Source organism: Calypte anna, chromosome 4A (assembly GCF_003957555.1).
Source record: "Calypte anna isolate BGI_N300 chromosome 4A, bCalAnn1_v1.p, whole genome shotgun sequence".
In the NCBI taxonomy this organism is placed as follows: domain Eukaryota; kingdom Metazoa; phylum Chordata; class Aves; order Apodiformes; family Trochilidae; genus Calypte; species Calypte anna.
This window is the reverse complement of record NC_044248.1, coordinates 35,903,863-35,926,569: the sequence shown is the minus strand read 5'-3', so window position 1 is coordinate 35,926,569 and position 22,707 is coordinate 35,903,863. Positions and strand designations below refer to the sequence as shown.

The window sequence follows — 22,707 nt, the reverse complement described above, 5'->3', positions numbered from 1 at the left end:
ATTGAGTTCAGTTAAAAAAAAAATAAAAATCTACTTTTTAAAATTCCTAATGTAAATCCACTAATTATTCTATTGAGGGTGGGTAACTTCAAGGTAACAGCTACAAGAACTCACCCATTTGGTGATGCCCTCCAGAGGATAAAATGATACAATACATCTCAAATGTACCAGTTAAGGACTGCTCTTGGTTCTCAAAGATAGTCTGAAGTCAGTCTCTGTTCTCTACCATAAATTTAACTGAACTCAAGCAGATTGTTTCTATTTAAAATATTTAACTCATTCTTAAGCTACATGCATGCAATGTCTGAAGCTGTGGTTCTCACATGGCCCAGCAATCTTTGATCAGGCTAAATTGGAGGAAATATTCACAGCAAAAGAGCCCCTGGTGTGACTCGTAATTAGGTTTATGCTACCAATGAAATAAGCTCATTAAGAGATGTTAAGAATGTAAATATAATTTTGAAATCAAATTGTCTGAAAAAATGTAGATTTGGAAATAGAAGATGAAGCATGGCAGAAGAGCTGTGACAGGCTGTGTTAATGCAAAGGCAGAACAGAAGGCAACTGATTTGCATAACAGGACTTTAAACCTGAAAATCCTCTCCACCCTCCATGGAATAATACATTCCAAATCAACCACACAGGCTTCTAACATGCAGATTTTGTTGAGAGCTGCATTGAGCTTGATTTCAATCAGGAAAGCTGTATTTAAAAACAAAACAAAATCCTTGCAACATACAACAGGAATCCAGCCTAGACAGAGCACAGTAAGTCCCCTATTGGCATAAAGCCCATGTGACAGATTTCATCCTCCTCTTGCATATATCTGCCAGGAAAACTCACTGGCAGCAAGGTGTGGGAGAGGATCTCCAAGTCCTCAGGCCTTTGAATCAGCCTCTTTGCTTGTGACATTTGCAGCAGTATTTCCAGCTCTAATCAAAACACTGCTCCCCCAATTCTGTATCAAATGCGGCTTGACCCTACCTGACAAGCAGGGTATTGTACAAAGAGCAGCATTTGTTTATTTTGCAACCAATAGGGATGTCTACACTGCAGCCTTGGCAGGCCTGAGTCCTCTGGGTTTTACAGCCATTGGAAATTCAAAGACCTGAGCAGCTAATGGGCCATGGAGCCTGCCCACACAGTTGCAGCAAAGCACCTACAAGCAGCAGGGAGTTGGTGGGACCCAGACAGTGCCTTTGAGCCTGCCTTCAGCTTTTGGTGTCTGGCATGTGCTGTGCAGTTTATTCAGATCTTGTGTTACTACTCTCTCAGCCTTCTCTTCTGCTTGTACCAAGTCCTGTTTCTTTTTCCAGAGAGAAAACACTCCCATGAAGAATTTTTCATTTCCACCACTGGCACAAAAGTAAAAAGGATGTGGCCTGGAGATAACTGTGAAACAGAAGTAGTTCCTAGGCCTGTAAGCAAAGTCTGTCCAGAATATCCTGTCCCAGGGCAAGAAGCCAGTGCCTTGTCTCTGTAAGTATGCACCAATAATAGATGTTTCCCTCACTTGGGAAAAAGCTTGTTTACCAACACTTGAAACAGATTGCTACAGTGTTTCCCTCTCTTGGTTCGGCTGACTCATTCTAAGTGGCTAACATCATCCTTCATATGACAGTATATATACATATATATATATATATATGGTGTGAGCTTGCAGCTTCAAGAGGATATCATGCCAAGCAAAAAAAACCCAAATTCCTTGTCTCCATAATCAAACTATGCAGCCTCAGGAAGCCTGCCCTGAGAAGCACAGTTAGGAGATGAATAGTAGGCAATGTCACAAGAATACTTAATCATTCCTCTTTTCATAAGCAGCAAATACGGTTTTGTAATTTCCTGTGGAGATTTCAGAAGCTGGACTTGAGCTCATACAATGAAAAATGCCCCAACCTGGCTGAATTCTATGATTCTATGAAGGCGCTGTATGGGCACACGTCCTCACAACCATCCCTTGCTCCCGAGTCAGGAGGCAAAAAGCAGGAGCCCCGACACTCACCACTGCTGCACTGGCATCTCGACAACACTCTCAAAACCCTCGCCTAATGATCTGCAATCAATTAGCAGAGTTTAGGCTCTGCTTTCCCACTTCTGTGGTGGCAGCCCGGGTACCCTTCCTGAGCTGCCCGTCCCCACCGGGAGAAGTGCTGGGGGGCAATCCCTCCCCGTTGACTCCCCTGGGGATGCCAACACCATGTGGCAGGTACCGCCATCTGCCTGCCGAAGCTGGGCTTAGACTCTGACCTCTCAAAACCACACTCAGGAGGGAAGCCATAGAACACCTCTGCCCTGGGGCAGCAACAGAGGGGTGGTGCGAGGTGGTGCGAGGGGGTGTGAGGTGATGTGAGGCAGTGTGAGGTGGTGTGAGGTGGGGAGGGCCAGCATGAGGTGGTGTGAAGCAGTGTGAGGCAGTGTGAAGCAATGTGAGGCAGTGTGGGGCAGTGTGAGGCGGTGTGAAGCAGTGTGAGGCAGTGTGGGGTGGTGTGGGGAGGTGTGAGGCAGTGTGGGGCAGTGTGGGGCGGTGTGAGGCAGTGTGGGGTGGGGAGGTGTGAGGCCGTGTGAGGCGGGGAGGGGCACTGTGAGGCAGTGTGAAGCGGTATGAGGAAGTGTGGGGGGGTGTGAGGTGGTGTGAGGTGGTGTGGGGTGGTGTGAGGCAGTGTGAGATGGTGTGAGGCGGTATGAGGAAATGTGAGGCGGTGTGAGGTGTGGAGGGACGTTGTGGGGTGGTGTGAGGCAGTGTGAAAAATGAGAAGAGAGCCTACCAATCGTGGAAAAAAGGACTAACTACTCAGGAAGAATTTAGGAATATAGTTAGGTTGTGTAGAAAGAAAATTAGAGAGACAAAGGCACAACTTGAACTGAATCTCGCCACCTCTGTGAAGGATAACAAAGTCCTTCTACAGATACATCAGTAGCAAAAGGAGGGGCAGGGAAAACCTCCATTCTCTACTGGACACGGGAAGGAATATAGTTATCAAAGATGAAGAAAAGGCTGAGGTGTTTAACACCTTTGCCTCAGTTTTCAACAGTTAGACAGGTTGTCCTGAGGACAGCTGGCTTCTGGATCTTGTAGAAAGAAACAAGAATCTGAAAAGCCCCCCTGTAATCCAGAAGGAAACAGTGACCTATTGAGCTGCTTGCATCCCCACAAGTCTATGGGACCGGATGGGATCCACCCAAGGGTGATGAGGGAGCTGGCAGAAGAGCTCGCCAAGCCTCTCTATATCTTCTACCAAGAGTCCTGGCTCACTGGGGACATCCCAGATGATTGGAAGTTGGCGAATGTCACGCCAATCCACAAAGGGCCGGAAGGAGGACCCGGGAAACTCCAGGCCCATCAGCCTGACCTCAGTGCCTGGCAGGGTCATGGAACAGATCATCCTCAGTGCAATCACACAGCACCTACAGGATGGGCAAGGGATTAGACCCAGCCAGCACGGGTTTAGGAAGGGCAGGTCCTGTCTGACCAACCTGATCTCCTTTTATGATCAAGTGACCCGACTGGTGGATGAGGGGAAGGCTGTGGATGTGGTCTACCTGGACTTCAGCAAGGCCTTTGACACCGTCTCCCCCAGCATTCTCCTGAAAAAGCTGTCAGCCCGCAGCTTCGACAGGAGCACCCTGTGCTGGGTTAGGAACTGGCTGGAGGGCCGGGCCCAGAGAGTGGTGGTGAATGGGGCTGCATCCAGTTGGCAGCCGGTCACTAGTGGTGTCCCCCAGGGATCAGTATTGGGCCCGGTTCTGTTCAATATCTTTATTGATGATTTAGATGAGGGGATTGAGTCCATCATCAGCAAATTCGCAGACGACACTAAGCTGGGGGGAAGTGTCGATCAGCTGGAAGGCAGGAGGGCTCTGCAGAGGGACCTGGACAGACTGGAGAGTTGGGCTGATTCCAGCAGGATGAGGTTCAACAAGGCCAAGTGCTGGGTCCTGCACTTTGGCCACAACAACCCCATGCAGCGCTACAGGCTGGGCACAGAGTGGCTGAGAGCAGCCAGACAGAAAGGGACCTGGGAGTCTGGATTGACAGGAAGCTGAACATGAGCCAGCAGTGTGCCCAGGTGGCCAAGAAGGCCAATGGGATCCTGGCCTGGATCAGGAACAGCGTGGCCAGCAGGTCCAGGGAAGGGATTCTGCCCCTGTACTCAGTGCTGGTGAGGCCACAGCTTGAGTCCTGTGGCCCCTCAGTTCAGGAAGGATATCGAGGTCCTGGAACAGGTCCAAAGGAGGGCAACTGGGCTGGTGAAGGGACTTGAGCACAGACCCTATGAGGAGAGGCTGAGGGAGCTGGGGCTGTTCAGCCTGGAGAAGAGGAGGCTCAGGGGAGACCTCATCACTCTCTACAACTCCCTGAAAGGAGGTTGGAGCCAGGGGGGGGTTGGTCTCTTTTCCCAGGCAACTCTCAGCAAGACAAGAGGGCACGGTCTCAAGTTGTGCCAGGGCAGGTTTCGGTTGGATATTAGAAAGAATTTCTCTACAGAGAGGGCGATCAGGCATTGGAATGGGCTGCCCAGGGAAGTAGTGGATTCTCCGTCCTTGGAGATATTTAAAAAGAGACTGGATGCGGCACTCAGTGCCATGATCTGGGAACCACAGCGGTAGTGGATCAAGGGTTGGACTTGATGATCTCAGAGGTCCCTTCCAACCCAGCCAATTCTATGATTCTATTCTATGATTCTATGATTCCATGAAGCAGCGTGGGGCGGTGTAAGGCAGGGAGGGGCGGTGTGAGGCGGTGTGAGGCGGGGCGCGGCACTGCACTGCCGGGCAGGACCGGCAGGGGGCGGCCGTGTCCCGCACAGGCGGGAAGGTGGCCGTGGCGGTGAAGGCGCCGGGGTCCTGCGATGGCCGTGTCTGTGTGTGTGTGCGTGTGTCTGTCTGTCTGTCTGTCGGTCTGTCGGAGGGCAGGAAAAGGAGAAAACCCAATGTGTTTAACTCCAAAGAAGGAGTGATTGCTTTTAGGGTGGACTTGTAACAGTACCAGGTTAACAGCAGGACTTCAGGGGCTCAGAGGTCTTTTGCAGCCCAAACGATTCTATGATTCTGAGATGAGTTTGCTCTGAACACCTACGCAGTCAGTGGAGATGTTTCCATTTAACTGCTGCAGGATTTGAACCAGTCCTCTTGAAGCTGTGATACCTGATGTTGCAGAAAAGCAAAGCGAAATTTACACTGGTATCAAAAAATCAGTATTTCCTTAGGGTGAGGGGAAATTCGTGAGACTAACTTTCCACAGCACTTTTCCACTGTAAAATGTTCTTTGGGTGCATTTCCAAGAAAAAACCCAAACGGCCCCTCACATAAATTGCCAGCTTCAGAGTATGGGGTGTACCTGTTCACAACCACTTCCATTTGCTTTGTTACCTCAAATCCTCGTAAATGATCCTAAAGCCAAACCGCAGAACACTGGTGGCAGCTGGGCCACAAGGGGTATAGATTTTGTTCTGCCCTTTTCATATTATATCTGAAAACTAGTTAGTTTTAACTGTGAGTAAATTAGATTACCTGGCTTTTAATAGAAATGCTATTGAATCAGTGGAGCTGAACATCACTGAATCGTGGAAATGAGATTATTGTGTTGCTGAAGGAATACAAAAGGATCCAGATCTGGAAACACTGTTAAAGTCTGTGCACAGCTTGGCCGTTCTGCCTCATTCACATTGTATGAAGTTTATCAGTTTTTCACAGAATAGTTTATGAAGCACCAGCCTTGATTCTACACCTTTTTTCATTTTTTATTGTCCTTTACAACATGCCAAAGGGGGGGAGAGAAAGATGCTACAGGCATCTGGAGCCAGTAGGTGCCTTGTGAGGTGGGGCTGAGGGAGTGGGACTTGTTCAGGCTGAGAAAAGGAGGGCTTTGAGGGCACCCAAGAACATCCCTCACAGTCCCTACAGGGCAGCTATAGAGAAGCTGGATCTAGGCTCTTCCCAGCACTATATGGCAGGAGGACAAGAGACAATGGGCCCAAACTGAAAGAAGAGATTTAGACTGAATATGAGAAACCCCATGAGGACACCTCAGCACTGGAGCAGGGCCCAGGGAGATTGTGCAATCACCAGCCCTGAGTGTGGAGCTCAGTACCTGTCTGGATCAAGCCCTGAGGAACCTGGTCTCATATCATGACACCAGGCCCTGCTGGGAGCAGAAGGTCAGACTGGAGACCCCTCTAGGAACCTTCCAATCTGATTAATTCTGAAAATCTACAACCTTCACTTATTTATATTTATATATATATCTCCTTTGGGTGGTATGGTTGTTCTTCTGAATACAGTAGGTTACATGCATTCATATATAAAGACGTATAACAACATGGTGAGGAAGAAATCAGTTTTTCTCTCTCTTTTAAGATAGGATCTTTCCCAAACTGAAAGACTTTTGTATGAGAATCAGAATACAGATTCTGAATTTTGGATTTATAAAAATACATTGCTGTGATATGTTTTCACTTTGCTTAAAACATCCTGCCAGGTTTGGATGATGATGAGAGATAACGTGGATTGACACACTCTATTGGAATAAAAGAACCCTGGCTGCTTTTTCTTTTTCTTTTGCTACTGCATGAGACCAGGTTTTGGTTTTAGCAACTTCCTTTCAATTCCACTAGGTGACTACAGAGAGCTCTCAGCTTTTTGATACTACTGATAAATTTTGTGCCTTTATATGAACACCAGACACCTTTTGAAATTGTAAGTTCTAGTTCAAACAGAAATTATAAACAGAATAAAAATTGTTTAATATTTTTAAGTTCACTGCTCAGCTTCCTTTGTTCTGAAATGTATGAATCTACTAACTGTAACTTCAATAAAAATTCACTGCTCACCAGGGACTTACTATAAACAAATCCTACTAGGAAATCTGTTTTACATGCTGACTGAAATGGAAAATCTGGTGAACCTCTGAAAAGTGCATTTGATATGTAATATAATAGAGTATATGATGGCAAAATATGTTTTTAAGCCTGAGAAACAGATGACTTGTTGACAATGAGGTATCTGGGGTGTGTGGTCAGGGTGCCATAGCATTGGTTTAATGTTTTTCTTTCAGGATTCAGGGTCCTGACATTTTGTCCTGCCTATTACAAAACACAAATTCTGGTCTCATCATTCATTTCCTTTTTTTGTATGCACAGTGCTGAAGCCTTGGAACTGTGAATAGCCTCTTTGTCCCATCCAAGTTTTTATTTACTGTTGTGAAAAACTGTGTGTACTACCTATTGCTGCAAAAATTAATTCACAATTTCCGGTTATCTAGTGCTTTGCTCATCTATTTCAGCATTTCAAAAGCTGTCTTGCTGTGAACCAGATCAGCTCTTCCAGACCTACCCTCCCTCTCTGTCTTCAGAGCCCTTCAAAATAATCAAACTTTGTCAAATATAGAAGTTAGAGTTTTTAGAAGATACCCATTGATCTACTTTGAGAAACTTCCAGTAAAACACATTTGAAAACCCAGATAAACTACTCTTTAAAAGGGTCTGAATTCTGAGTTTTTCCCTGTGGCATATAAATTTATTTTCCACCATCTAATTGACCCAGAATACAAAATTCATTAAGCTACTTCTAGCTCACTGTCACTGCTTCTCAGATAACCTCCAGTGGTACTGGTTTTCACTGGTTTGTTAGCCCTTTTCTAGTCTACAGAAAAGGAGACTGCAGGATGTCAATAATGCACTTAGAAAAATACTGACACACACAGACACATAAGCCTTTGTAAGTGAAAAAATTAAAATGTTAGAAAAGAAGGTCCCTGCCAATTCCACAAGTGAATGTTGTTCTTTAATTTGTTTATATAACTATGTAGTTTTTCTGGACAGCTTCTCTTTTCTTTTTTATCTTCATTAAATGGTTAAATGCCTTGCCAGTTGCTTTGTACTTGATTTGCCACTTACTCATGCAGAGTTGTGTCTTTGTTCTGCCACTGATTGATTTCTTAGAGGGCTCAGGACAAAAAGGATCTGATCCAAAGTCCATGAAATTCAAGGGGATTTTTTCCCCAGGCTTTTCCTCCTGACTTATGCTGTTACTAACCAAGAGAGAATTACAGAATTGATGTTTAAGGATTTGGCAGAAAAAATGTCTTTTGAAACACTTGCAGTCTCTCACTGGCAACAGTGAGGTAATACCTTTGGAAAACACCTTGCTGTTGTTCTTTTGCTTGCCATGTGTATTCTAGGAGTCAGTGTCAGTTTTCAAAAACGTTAGTGATATTCAGATTTATAAGAATACATGTTTTCTGTGCAGATTTGACCCGGTGTTTCTGGTGTACTTTAAATGAAATACTGCAAATAGTCAAAAGTTTGCAGTGCCTGAAAGGTAGATGCTAATTTGTGTCCAGTGTGTTATCCTAATCCTAATCTCTGCAGTGGGGTGAAGAGAGATTGATAGGGATGGAAAACAGTCTGTTCATAATCTTCACCTTTCCCATGACAGATGAGTCATAAAGCAAGAGGAAAGATAAGCATGAATATTAATGCAGTGGTTTGTGTAATGAGAAGAATGGAAACCTTTATTATATTAATTTTTAAATTTCACAAATCATCTGCTATAACAGTGCCTTACCTGAATTTGATCAGAGAAAAACTAAATAACCAGACCCTGAGGAAGCTAAGAGGAAAAAATGGTAGGGACTTTTATAAGTAACTTGTGAGTGTCTCAAAAGCAACCTAGGTAGAGATGGGACATTATTTTTCCCAGTGCTGTTTTCTGAAAACAGCTTGTCATGACCCTGCCTTGCCATCACTGCTGAAAGTTTTTCTTAGAAAACTGCAACTTTGGCTTTTGTTATTTCCTGAATTTTGTCTATTTTCTGGAATTATTATCTAATCACCTACACTTCAGAATTTTACAGACATGTGTTTACTATTTCTTCTCTCCAGGAAAGACAAAACATCACACAGGGTCTCTCTGGGAGGCAGTGCAACCTGGGTAAACCATGCCCCACAGTGACTCTTCCACCCAGATCCTGGAACCACTTAAAACTGGACACCATGTTGGAACAGATACTGTAATTCATTCTTTTCATGGGACATCAGCAGTGGAGAAGATTTCATCAGTGCATGGGGTATAATAGCACTGATATAACAAAAAAATTCTATGAATCACAGACTGTGTGCCCTATATCAGTACAGCTGTACAGTGTGCTATAGTACCTAATCTGCACAATGCCTTGTGGTGTTTTGGTACTTCACACCAGCAGCCTCAGCCACCTACCAACTGTTTTTCTTCTGTGCCCAGAAGAAGACAGCACTAATCTCTAAATACTTCTGTTAAAATTCTCTTTGCTGCATTACATTTTCTTGGTACTATGTCACGTGCACCATTATGGAGCAGCATAACTGTGTCCATTGCCCCATTTATACTGAAATAGCAATAAAGTTGTGAATTCCTGTACTTGGGTAAACGTTTTAGTTTGGTCTTTAGGACTGCACTGGGAGTAACACTGCATTCAGCATGTGTAGGAAAATGAGATTTGGGTTTACAGCCAAGCATCAGGAGTACATACAAGGTGCTGCTGGAGAAGAGGGGCTCCTGGCAAAGGCTGTGACTTGAATACAATATTGTGAGGACACAGCAAGCACTGCTTGTCAGACATCTTCTGACATTTAGCCACCAAGGTGGCCTAAGCACCAGTGTAAGAGATTCCTCCTTCGAGGTCACAGTGAATACAGAAAGTGAAGCAGAAACCTAAGTCATGTGTGACTTTATTTATTGTAAATGCACAGTGATGCGAAGTCTTAAGAAACTGATTCCAGGATTGTTCTGTTTACTCCTTTAAAAAGTGACATGATCAAAAGTGACATGCGAACCTTGCACTAACTGGGCAGTGAAATCAGGTTTCTACACGTCTTGTGTATTTGAACCATCTGCTGAGCTTAACGAGTGATTGTAATTTGTCAGTACAGTAGAAATTCTACCAAGCTCATACAGGCAAAAGTAATTTCCAGGGAGAAATGCAAAATGAAATATTTCAGTACTCCTACCACATGTGACAACTGAGCAAATCTGTCCCTGGTGCTGGCTTTATTAAACCTTTCAGTGCTTTGCAATAAAATACTGTCACCCGAATGCTACCCAAGGCAATGGCAGGGAAAGTCTATCAAGACCCTCAGTGGATTCCTGATAATTGGATAAGGTGTAATATACACATACTGTGAGAAAAGAGTTATGTAGAACCATCCAACAATGTGGAGATAGTGTGGTTAATTTACAGCCTGAGCGAATATCTCATGTATTGAGGAGCTGCTTTGCCTAGTAATTAAATAAACTGTGTTCAGAATGGAAGGATGAGTGTGCCAGTAACAGCACTCAGACCCAGACTTGCTCCTTAACACCACTGTTATTTAAGCTGCTTCACACTGCAATTCCCTTTCTCCACAGGTTGAAAAAAAAAAGATGTATCTCACTGGATCTCATCTGAAAAGAATGTACCATCAATTGTCTTCCCTGAAAACAGATTTGTGCTCACATTAAATGGCACTGAGCTTTGGAAAACCTCTCTGCTGTTGAAGAACAGCTCTGATTTTCCAGCATTTCTTTATTCATTGATATAGTTAACAAGAACATTTGGAGACAGGCAGAAGTAAAATAAAAAAGATGCATATGTAGAGGTATAAACATTAAATTTCTGAGCTTAAGTCATATTATTTACTAGGAGTGAAGAAATAAATTTTTCTTTATGTCAAAATATTCCAGATTTGCTTCTTACAAAAATTATCTTGTCCTTCTGAAAGCTCGGGTGTAGGCTTTCCCAGAAGAGGGGATACCTCATCAGAGAAACCACTCTTCTGAAACAGCCTGAGAGCAGAGAGCTACAGAAACTATAAAGTGTGTTCATCTGTACCTGTTCTAAGATGAACAATAAAATTGTTCCACTGTACTGTGAAAGAACAGGATTTCATTGCAATTTAATTCCAGTGAAGAATAAAGAAGAGCTCAGTGTTTTTGGAGATAAGGAAGTGGTCAATATTTAGCACTTAAAACACCACATTGGGATGTGGTAAAGAGAGGCTCAAAGCCAAGCTTTGCCTTATTAACAGCAGAATCTTGAACCTGGAACCTTTAGTCCTGCTGACTCTATTCTCACCAGGTGAGGGAATTTTGTAAAACCAGAATGAACCAGAATAACATTTTTCTAATCTAGTTCTAGTATGTATGTGATATGTGCACAGAGTATTTTCCTCAGACGATCTAGAGTAGAGTTAGCAAGGGAAGGTTTATAATTAGCCAGTGAGGCAGATGACCTTCATAAAGGGATATTTGAGTAATTAAGCTTGTACACTGGGCTCATATTGTACCTTGTGGGTACTCTGAAAGCCCTGGAGAGTCTGAGACAAAATATATGTACTGCTTGGTTGTTTGGGGGTTTTTTTCCCCGTTATAACTATATAAGAAAAACAAATGCTCATTCTTGTTTTGTTTTCCTTCCTCTTGTCTCTCCCTGACCTCTTTCTATTGTTCCTTCTATATGGAGCCTCTTAACATCAGTCTCTGTGCAGTAAGCACCATGGGTTGCCATAAAGGACTACAGAGTCATGCAGTTCCTACAAGGTCACTCAAAACTTCAGCTTGGAACACAGTCTATAACTAAAGAGTTGCTTTAACTCAAAGTAAAACCCAAAAGCAAACTGTGCTTCAGATTTTCCTCAGAGGAAGTACATTTATTACAGCTCTGAACTCTGCTATTGACTCATTCATGGTGTGCTCAGGCATTAAATGTGTAAAGCTCAGAGAAAGCTGTATGTCTCTATTGGAAGCTTTAGAGCATTACTTTTACTTTATTTGCTATAATGATGTTATTTAAAAAAAAAAAAAAAACAAAAAAAAACAAACATATGCTAACCCTAACCCTATGTCTGACTTATTTAATGGACTGGGAGAAAGGAAAGGAAAGGAAAGGAAAGGAAAGGAAAGGAAAGGAAAGGAAAGGAAAGGAAAGGAAAGGAAAGGAAAGGAAAGGAAAGGAAAGGAAAGGAAAGGAAAGGAAAGGAAAGGAAAGGAAAGGAAAGGAAAGGAAAGGAAAGGAAAGGAAAAAGGAAAAAACAAGCCTTTATGCATGTTGCACAGCAGGTTGCTCCTTGACTACAAATGAAGTGCTAGCTAATACAAGATTTGCTTATTTTGCCTCTGAAGTTGCAATCACATCCCGTGTGATAAATAAGATAAGAGGTCCTGTTCACCAGACTAATTTTTTCTTTCTTTATAGCTTATGTAAAAGGTAAAAAAAAATAACCTGCCAATTCACTGAGGTTTTCTGACATTAAATTTCACTGGGATGCTATTCTTGACAAAAGCTGAGAAAGCTGAAGACTCTAAGGTTAGCATGTGTTAAGATGTGTTTTAATGGAGTCAAAGTTAACAGCTCTTACATATAAAGAGAAACCATTAAATCCAGGTTAACTCAGACACTCTGCCAAACACTGTAGTTTGGTGTTGTACCAGATGACATTCACAGCTGAAGGAATATGCCAGGAAAACTATTTGGAAAACACAGCCCCTTATTGCAGTAAAGCTTCCAGTCTGATACAAAGGACTCATTTCCTTTGGGTCTTTGTGCATCATTTTACTTATACGTGATCAAAAAGATGCTCAGGTCAATGGGAATCTTTTCTTTGAGCTGAAGCAATGATAGCTCACAACCAGACACAGCAAGATAATTGTGGGAGTATTTCTAAGGGTTGATTTATTCCCTTTTGTGTGAATCAGAGAAAAAGATTTTTTTCCTGCTTTTGCATGCTAACATTTGGGCAAGTTCTATCAAAAGAAGAAATCTGTATTCTGAAAGCCCACTCTCTATAAATACTATGGAAAAAAACCAATCCTTTGTGTCTTCCATTTTCTATCAACATCTGAATATATATCAGCAATTAAGTGAACCTTGCAACACCTCCAAAGTCAGTATTAACATTCCCATTGAGAACTGAAGATTTTGGGGAACAAGGAATATAACAGAGTGTTCCAGAGCTATGAAACTATGCAATGCAAGCTGATCTAGTCTGTTATGCCCACCTATGAGGTATCCAGTTATTCAGTTCTGAATGTACATTCACCTGTAACACCACTTTCCCTAAGTTTTAATCACTGAACAAAGTGCTTCAAGTTGTTAGACATTGATGCATTTTATACATTTAAATGCTTGCATTTTAAATTTAGTGGAGAAGTTTAGAAACACAATCTTCTTAATAAATTCTGAATGAAAAAGTACATCTGCAATTTCTTCTATCCGCAGTAAAAGAAGGAAAAAACCATTCATGCCCATATGTGATAATGACTTTTCTGTTGGTTTTGAGAAAACTGCCCTGAGAATTAAAATATTACAGTATTTACTCTGCTACAAATGTATGATTTTGACTGAGTAATACTGCAGATTTGGTCCCCTCCTTATTCTAGATGGTGTTATCTAAGCTCCAAAAAACAATTTTACTGAAGTTACCAGAACTTTTACTAACTATTTCACTGGGATCAGAAAAATAACCTCTCCTAAGCAGTACACAGGTGACAATAAAATATATGCAGCTTTCCTTACTTTCCCCTGGTAGTTTCGAAGTCAGGTGCTTTGGAGCTGGCATCCTGCTGGTTGCTGGTGATACCAGTGCTGTGGGATGTCTGCTTGAGAGATCTTATCCCTGTAGCTGTATTCTGGCTTGTAGTGACCTCTTGCTGGAGAGGGACCTCTATGGCATTGCTCTGTAGAGATCTCTCTTTGCTGACAGATGATTTTCCAGTCTTCTCTTTATCAGGGTCACCATCAGTGCGTCCATTTGACTGGCTTGCAGGGATAGAGGTTGTAGGATTGGAGCTTTCCATCACTGCTTTCATTCCCAGAGTCTTGCCTGAAGGTGCAAAAGGAGGTCCCTGTGAGGCACTCACTTTGGCAGCTGGGATCTCAGAAGGGGGTGACCCCACAATTCTGGCTGGAGAAGGAGTCAATTCTGAGTGATTTGTCTGGGTTTCACTACCCTGACCTTGGGGCCAAGGATTTTCTGGAGTATCAAATCCAATGCTGCCACGCTGGAAGTGCAATAGGAGCAGCAAAAAGGTTATCTCCTTCATTCTGGTGGTTTGTAAGTGCTACAAGTTATCTCACATTTATTTCCCAAGCAAGATATCCTGCAGCTTCTCCCTCCTCGTGAGCCGCTGCTCTTAAAATGAGCCTACCCAGAGGATGCCCTGACAGGCTTTATTTTTGTAGGAAGGAAACAGATTTTGGTGTTTCAAAACTGACTGAGGAAGCCTGGTTTCCTGTTTCTGTGGATTCCTCTGCAACCTGTGACCCCTTGGAGAGCAGGAGCCTGGCAGCCTTTGTGGGAGGAAAAAAGAACTTACTAGAGAAGGCATAGGATAAAGATTAATGGCACAATAGAAATGTGGAAAAACATGTATTGTGAAGTAATCCTGGGAGATAAAACCTGAAATTATTAGGTAATTTTCCTTTCACAAGTACATGGAGAGAGAACAGCAGTGACTTGTCACACTTGCCCTTTGGATGGTTTGTACTTGTGACCTTGTTATTGGAAAAAAGAGTTGGCAAAACTATTGCACCACATAAAGTTGAAAGCTTGCTGTGTCATCTCTTTTTGTCTGCATGTTTAAGCACTCTACTGCCAAAAATGGGGAGATGATAAGGAAGGTGTTCATGCTGTCTTCCTTGTTGTATCACAAGCTCTCAAATATAAACATTTACCTATAGATCATTGGCCATTTATGCTGTGTCTTATTTCTGTAGTTCATACAATGTTGTGCATGAACTATTTCTGTAGCATTGCCTACAGGTGTCTGGTGTGATTTCAGATTCTCTAAGGTATGACAAACACCTATGTGGCCCTGAGAAATGTAGTATATGACACAGGAGATACGTGCCCTTCTGGAACAGGATGCTTGAAGACATTTCAAATGGTGTTAAAAGTTATATAGGGGCAACTGAATCCCATCCTAGGTCCCTATTGACTGTAGCTGAGTTTAGAAACCTCGTTCCCATGCAAATCTGTATTTATGAACCTCTAATCCATATCTCTAAAACTGATAGTTGAATCCCACCCATAGACAAGACTGAAAGGAATACCCAGAATCACTGAGCAAATTTCTTCCCTATTATTGCATACTTTTACATTTAATTAATTACAATTAATACTATACATTATATAATACACATATATATAATATATAGTATTATATTATTACAATTAATATAATAGCCCAAACATAATATTGGTAACCATGCATGCAGAAGAGATCTGGGGAGATAACTATTTAGTTTAAATAATAAAGATAATTTTTACACTGCAAGTGGAGAAAAGTACTAGAGCAGGTTACCCAGAGAAGTTGAGGGATCTAAATGCCTGGAGATATTAAAAACTCAACTAGACAAGACCCTGAGCAAGGGTTATCTAAGCCCTGTTTTGATTTTGGACCAGATGATCTTTGGATGCCCCTTCCAATCTATGTTAATGTAAAAAATGATGCTTGGTAGCTGCAAGGTTGACCAATACAGTCAAGGAAAAGGATAAGGAATCTTTGCTCCTCTACTGCCATTCTCCAGATAGTGTTTAACTAACCAGGGATAGTTTGTTTCTTGTCAAAGGAAAATAAAGGGGAAAAGATAATTGCTGAGAAATTACAAAGAGAAATGTAACAAGAAATTTAAAACAGGGACAAAGTAGTAACAGAATAGACCTGTCAGGAACCAAAAAGATCTGAAAGGGTATTGTCAAGCTGTTCAAAAACTCCCCAGCCACTGACACAAGTGCTACACTAAGGACTATCTGTGAAAGCAACCTGGGAACAGAACAGCATCTCCTGGGCATGCTTCATATCATTTGAGGATCACCTTTTCTCAAAACCAGAGGCAAAATCCCCATTCCATGGAAGTCAGATGATGAAGACATCATAGAAAAACTGGTAAATGACCTTCAGTTCTTTTCAGATGATACTTTCAAAAACAAACAACAACAAAAAAAAACCCCAACCAACCAAGTAAGCCCCCAGGGAGGATAATACACAAGCTCTTATTGCAGTGAATTAAGTCCCTGTGATGGCTGCTGCTGTTTTGAAAACTTTGGACAACAGTGCCTTGTTTTCAGTTTCCAGGTAATAGCCTGGTTTTTTAGGTGTGCTAAATGCTTGGGGTTTCAATGTCTTATGATTTTATCTTTCTGTTTTATTGTCTCAGTTAAGTGTAGGATTTTACTGTGCAAGTAAAACAGGTGGGAATATGTGATATAACATGCTGGGGAAAAAAAAAGCCCAGTTGTAGTCCCTTTTGGAGAGTTTATTTCCCTTCTTTTTCTTATTCAAAATGCAAATCTGTAAACATCCTCTGAATAAGGGGCGGGGGCCAGTCTGATGACAGTCACATTTGAAGGCTAACATAAAGTTTTTTATGTGAGTGCTTCTTTTGTGAGCTCTGTATTTGAGTTTTTGAATTCATATGATTATCTTAATTTAGATTTGTTTTCCCATATTTTTAGAAACCCCAAGGCAAAATGAGGTGTAAATTAGTATTGATGGCATTTGCAAATTAAAAGCAAATGCTTTACAAAAGAAAAATCACAACAGCTTCATATTGTGTTTATTTATACAGTCAGTGTGCCTAATTACAGAGCTTGTATTCTTCTTCAAGTGACTCCACTGCAAGTGTTAATTCTGCCTCTAAAGTCAGGGAAGCAACTGCACCTTTCCACTAGTGCATAGAACAGCAGTGTAGAAGAGGCTGGCTTTTGATGGTTGGTAGATTTCATTACAACAGTGTTTATTTCCCTGTCTCAGTACTTCAAAATGAGAATTTGTCAATAGGATTTAATTAGTACACGTCTGGACTGATTATTAAAAGATAAAATTGTTTGAAGTTGGTTTCATTTAGCAAAACCATCTCAGGTCTGTAAGAAACTTGTGATATCCATTCTCAGATTGCTGAATGGTGGATCTGAATCCCAAGTTATAGATCATGTTTCAGCATTTGTTCACATCCAAGTGCCTCCTTGTCTCAGTGCAAATTGAATCATAGAATAATAGAAACACAGAAAGTGAGGGGTTGGAAGGGACCTCAAAAGATCATGGAGTCCAATCCCCCCTGCCAGAGCAGGGTCACCTACAGGAGGTCACACAGGAATGTCTCCAGGTGGGATTTGAATGTCTCCAGGAAAGGAGACTCCACAACCTCCCTGGGCTGCCTGTGCCAGGGCTCTGTCACCCTCACAGTGGAAAAATTCTTCTTAATGTTTATACAGAACTGCCTGTGCTCCAGTTTATAACCATTGCCCCTTGTCTTATTATTAGTCACCCCAGAGAAAGCTTGACTCCATCCTCCTGGCACTCACCCTTTACATATTTATAAACATTGATAAGGTCACCCCCCATTCTCCTCTTCTCCAAGCTGAGGACACCAAGCTTCTCTAATCATCTTGGAATTGAGCCTAGGAAAAGAAAAGCACTTGCATGCATTTGCTGGTAGAAATATGTTCAAAATTATCCTGAAAACTCCCATACAACATGGTGCTTACACCTTTATGCATAAATCCATGGATGCCACAGTTTTTGTATTAGTTTTGTATTGGTGCTACTGAAATTCCTGCATGATGGGCTGGTTTCATGCACTTTTATTGTAAAATTTAAAAGTTGACCATGAAGCAGAAGTTGGATCTCAAGTTCCCCATCTATATTTAGTGCCCATCCCAAAGTCTATACTTATCCTTGCAATTGTTCACATATTCTTTCATCCAGTGCATCTTAACTTTCATATACATTGACACATTGATCTGGAGAGATGGAGAGTCTCATGTCAGATGAGACAGGCTGCTAAAAGAAGCCATTTCCTGGGAGGTGGAAATAGAGCCTCAAGATGCACTTGCACTTAGGAGGTGTTTAAATCACCTGGCTATGTTACATAAAACAGCAGTACCCTTCTACTCACTAAAGAATTGTCCTTGTTTGGTACTGTGGAAGAAAAACAGAGTTTATTATCAGGGTTGTAGCTGTGGCTCTCCAGATAAGGCACACACTTCACTGAAGCCTGAGGAAGCTGATCAAAAGCTGAGATCTTAGAAACACTTCCATATTTAGCATCTGCTCATGGCACACACCCAGCACTGTGTGACTTCAGACAAATCCCTGCTTATCTCATTGAGTAACTTGAACCATCTTCAGGGACCTTTGGCTCTCCCCAAGCACTGTAAAGGGAGCATCAAGTTCGCTCTCCTCTGCAGAGATCAGACTGCACAGCCACTTTGGCAGAGATACTGTTCATTCTGCAGATCACTTAACTTCTATAAACTCACCTCTGCTACAGAGCCATGGTCTGACTCACAGCTTTCCATGATCCTCACCTCTTGGGTTTGCCAGTAGTAAAGTTGTCCTCAGTTTTAGCCAGAGTAGTCCAAATCCATAGGGGTTAGGCACCCTAGAAGTATTTGGGCCGGAGACTGGACAGCCTTCTTCTGCACAATCTTCTCTACTTGCGCTGGCAGCTACAACAACAGCTGTAAAACACTGCTCAGAACATGGACTGTATGTCTGCTGTGATGTGGTAAAAAATGAAAGTTTACATGGTAGAAAGCTGTAGTCAAATAGCACTTTGTTCCACTGGTGTGCCTACTGCTGGACAACTTTGGGTTTTGCTTGCCCCAGATAAAACACATTTGTATTTGACTTAATTATTCACACTGCTTGCAGTGCATTTGGAACTGGCTGAGCTGATCTAGTGAAAAAACCACTTGGCTTTCTTCTTTCATATACCAACAGGATAGGGCAGCATTAAAGACATGAAAACAGGCACATCAGGATCAGGAAAAAGAAATCACTTCTCTAGTCCTTCTGCAATGATGCAGGAAATTCTCATCAAGTTATATGAAGAGCTCTAATACCCCTCTATATCAGATGATGAAGTCTCTTGGCCTTGTCATAATGTAAGCTTCAAGAGGATATTGAAGGTTTCTGAGCAATTCTGAACTCACATATTTATTTTTTATGTTAACAGCTCGTATTCAATATATATGGCTGCTCAGCAAGAATTGACAGCACACAACAGAAGAGATGCCATCATGCTCAAGTGGCTCCATTTTACTGGTTAAAACCATTGTATTCTCAGACAAGAATATTTCTCCATAGAAGTCAGTCCAGGAAGTTCTAATTTTAGGTGTAAAATAAGACTCAGTAAATCAATAAGATTTCTTCAGATTTGTTTCAACTGCTTAAAAGACCACTGTGTCCCTCTCAAACAATAATTCCTTTGAATCTTATTTTGTTTAGAACAGTAAGGAAAAATCATTACTTTGTGTAGAAAGGACATAGCAGCAGAGGTCAGTATGTAAAATCTGCATGATTACAGCATGAATTCTTAGTGGCTTTGAGGACTCAGCTGCAATCTGGGTCCAGATAAGTAGAGTCACATCCATCATCAGAATCACTCTTGATCAAACTCAGCAAACAAAATACACCTTTGCTGAAGTATCATGTAATAGATGTGATTTTAAGTGTATTCCAGTATTTTTTTTCCTTTGGCTTTGGGCATGTTTTTAGCCTTCAGAGACATTAATGTATTGAAAACATCTTTTATATGGGAACAGTGGCAATGGATGAAAGAAATTTCTCTCTACTTTGCTCTAACTTTAGTTTGTCCTTAGGGCAAAGTGGACATTGGGTAAGTGGGAAATGGCTTAAAAGTGGGGAAAAAAAAAACCCAAACCTGCAAGATGTTCCTGTGTTTCTTTTCTAGCAATGATTTTGATATGCAAACACACAAAAATATTTTCCTAGAACAAAAGAAATAACTAGTGCAGAGCTCTGACCTGGGCCATTTCCTTCCCTTCCACTTCCTTCCTAGGTGTGATGGAGACACTGATTTTGGTGAGCATTGTAACCTCTTTTAGAAGCCTCTAGGTAATTGTGCTAAGAGACGGGTTAGCTTAGGGAACACTCACATTATTCTGGAGACCAAGCCATTCCCAAATGTCAAGAAATCACCAAAAAACATAGGAAAGCAGCAGTTACTTATACATCCTTTAAATACAACATGGAAAAAAAAAAAAAAAAAAAAAAAAAAAAAAGCTTGGCTAGTCCCAGGAGTCAAGGCTTTACCTTCAGGAGATTGTGGTAAGCTGGGGACAAAGTAATAATTTCCAAAGAACAGAAACTTCCTGGATACACTTTTCATCTGTCTGATGGTGTGAAATTCCCACACATATCTGCTACTGGCAAAGCTTCGTTAGCAACACCCTGGGAAAAAAAAAACTGGTGCTGGTGGAGATAAGCACTGAAAAGCTCCCGTGCTAGCTCATTCTCTAGTACATCAGTCATCAATATTCTGTGGAAACTAGAAGGAAGTTAGGGCTGTGGCAAAAGACCAGAGCAGTAACATTTTTTTTTTCTGTTGGTAGAGCACATTCATCCCTGTGCTGGGCTGCTTTCTCTCAGCTGAAGTTGGCTCCAGAAGCAGTGATCAACTCTCCTGAACAGCAGTGCTGCAAGTGATTGGAAAAGCAGTTTTTACCTGAACACTGGAAGCAGTCATACCCCTTGGCATTCCTTTTCTTTATGGGCAGGTTGTCAAGTGCCACTAATTCCTCCAGAGTGTGTCATCTCTGTTTTGCAAATCTAGTGCTAACAAACTGTGTTCAGTGTCTGTGTCTCCTTTGGCAAAAGATGGTTCCTTGGTTTGATTGGGCTCTTGTTCATATCAGTAGGGAGGAGAAGGGAGATAAGGATGCTTCCACTACAGCTTTGGTAGCAAGAAGAAAGGAATAATGAAGTGAGAGAGAGAGATGACTGCAGAGAGAAGAGCATCGTATGGAAAGGAAACTGAGAAGAGGCAAAGAACAGAGATGACAACTACAAAAGTAGTGCACGTTCTGGAAAAGGGAAACCAGTGCTAAAATTTTGATTTGCAGCTTTGATTGAGCTTTCTTAGGGCTTGGAGATACTTCAATTTCAAGCTTGCCTGGGACATTCCAAAAGCAGCAGCCAGTAAATGATCCATAATTACCAAAATAATAAAACCAGCAAAGTCTATCAAGCTGCACAAGGAGCAGCCTACAGTTGGCTACGTCTGCATGCTGGAAATATCAGACTGAAGTGATAGTTGATATTCATCCTATCACAGTTTCTTATAACTGCTGTTTCCATGGCAAATATACAGACTTGGCTTGCTACAACCACACAACACTTTTCTTTTAACTATATATTTCATGGTAAATAGATTTCTTCCCCCTTCCCTGAGCAGCTCAGTCTGGAGTACGAGTCCCAGCTACTATAAGGGATAGTGAGAAGCCATTTGCTTTTTTTTCAGCAAAGGGAACATTGTACAAGATATGCAAAGAACAAATCTTAATGGAAACAATTAAAATTCACTGTAAAAAGTCTGCATGTGATCTACTAAAATCACAGGAGTCCTTCCCATCACTTGTTTTTTCCCTGCATTTTTGCTCATCAGAAGCCCCTATGAGCTGAACTTATTCTCATCATTCTATACACAGAATTGCTGTTTCCATTTTCCAACTCTGAAGCCCCAGTGTTGCAACTGGTAGAATGCAGGTAGCTATGAAGTTCTTCCACTGAGCAGGCTATGGCCTGGTGCCAAACTCTGTCTGGGGCATTTGGAAAGGCTTAGTGGGATAGAAACCTGAAGGGGAAGGTGATGATAGAGCTGTAGACATTTCAGTATAGATAAATTTAAATCTAAGTTTACCAGTAATTCTGACTCCTAAATTTTGCTGCTCAGGTTTTGTTCAGGTTTGGTTGGCTGCATGACTAGAGCTTGCCAGTGTTCAGAGGGTGGGTGTCTGAATTGCAGAGGAACAAATGTGTCAGTCTCCAGTTTTTGTGGTGAGCTTTGGTTTGATAGTGATTTTCTAGTTTAGTAGGGGAAGAAATTTGGTTTGTCTGCTGTTTTCTCATCTGGCATCTCTGTGGCTTCAAGTGTATTGACTCAGGTTGTGGTTGTCTTTTGATTTCAGATGTGAGTCAGGGGTAAGCTGAGTCCCATAACTGAACCAGTGAGCTGCACATTGTGAGGGGACCTGCAAAAGTAGCTCTTTCTAGAGCTGAGCAATCCTGTGGCAGAGGGATTTTTCTCTAGCCAGATCTGTAAGCAGGTTGCTAAATGAATTGGCTTGGTAGAAGAGCTGATGATGAATGCCTATACAAGAGTTTATCTGATTTACTATGACTGGCTGGAGCCAATTTACATTGCTGATTTTTATTTAACCTGTTCAGTTTATTTTATAGAATTTGCTTTACCATGTTTTTCTCCCTTTTCTTCTACTTAAAAAAATACTTAGGAATCTATGTTCCTTGAGATTTGAAAGTAGGGCAAATTACCTCCAGATGTATCTGGTGAGATAGTGTTCAAATTTTCCAGTCAGAAAATGGTGTGTGGAAGCCTAAAAACATCCATTTGTCAGAAAAGATATTCCAAACCAGATGAAATTTACTCTTCACTGTAGTCTTTGACATGATCCTTCTAAAAGTATCCTTTCCAACCAGACTTAGACTCATTCTGCTGCTGTATGGATTTCTACTAGACTTGGCCATGCTCTTTTTTCTTGGAAACTTTGATAATACATGGAGCTTATCTGTGCTGAAGTCTTCTCAAAGTCCTCTGACCTTGCAACAGAAGGATGTTGTTCCGAGCTCTAGGAGTGAGCCCTCTGCTGTTTACATAGAAGCTCTCTCTTCTATGGAAAAAGATTTGAGGGAGTTTTCTCTGGCCCACGC

At 41.8% G+C, this 22,707-nt stretch overlaps 1 protein-coding gene across 1 annotated transcript in view; it reads right to left on the bottom strand.

Annotated features, from left to right (window-relative positions):
• The window catches only part of MMRN1 (multimerin 1), a 45,991-nt gene extending 31,936 nt beyond the window's left edge, over positions 1-14,055 (bottom strand). The window contains exon 1 of the mRNA XM_008493768.2: positions 13,529-14,055. Within this exon, the coding sequence (XP_008491990.2) occupies positions 13,529-14,055 (527 nt within the window). The remainder of the gene's footprint in view (positions 1-13,528) is intronic.
• Between the last annotated feature and the right edge of the window lie 8,652 nt (positions 14,056-22,707).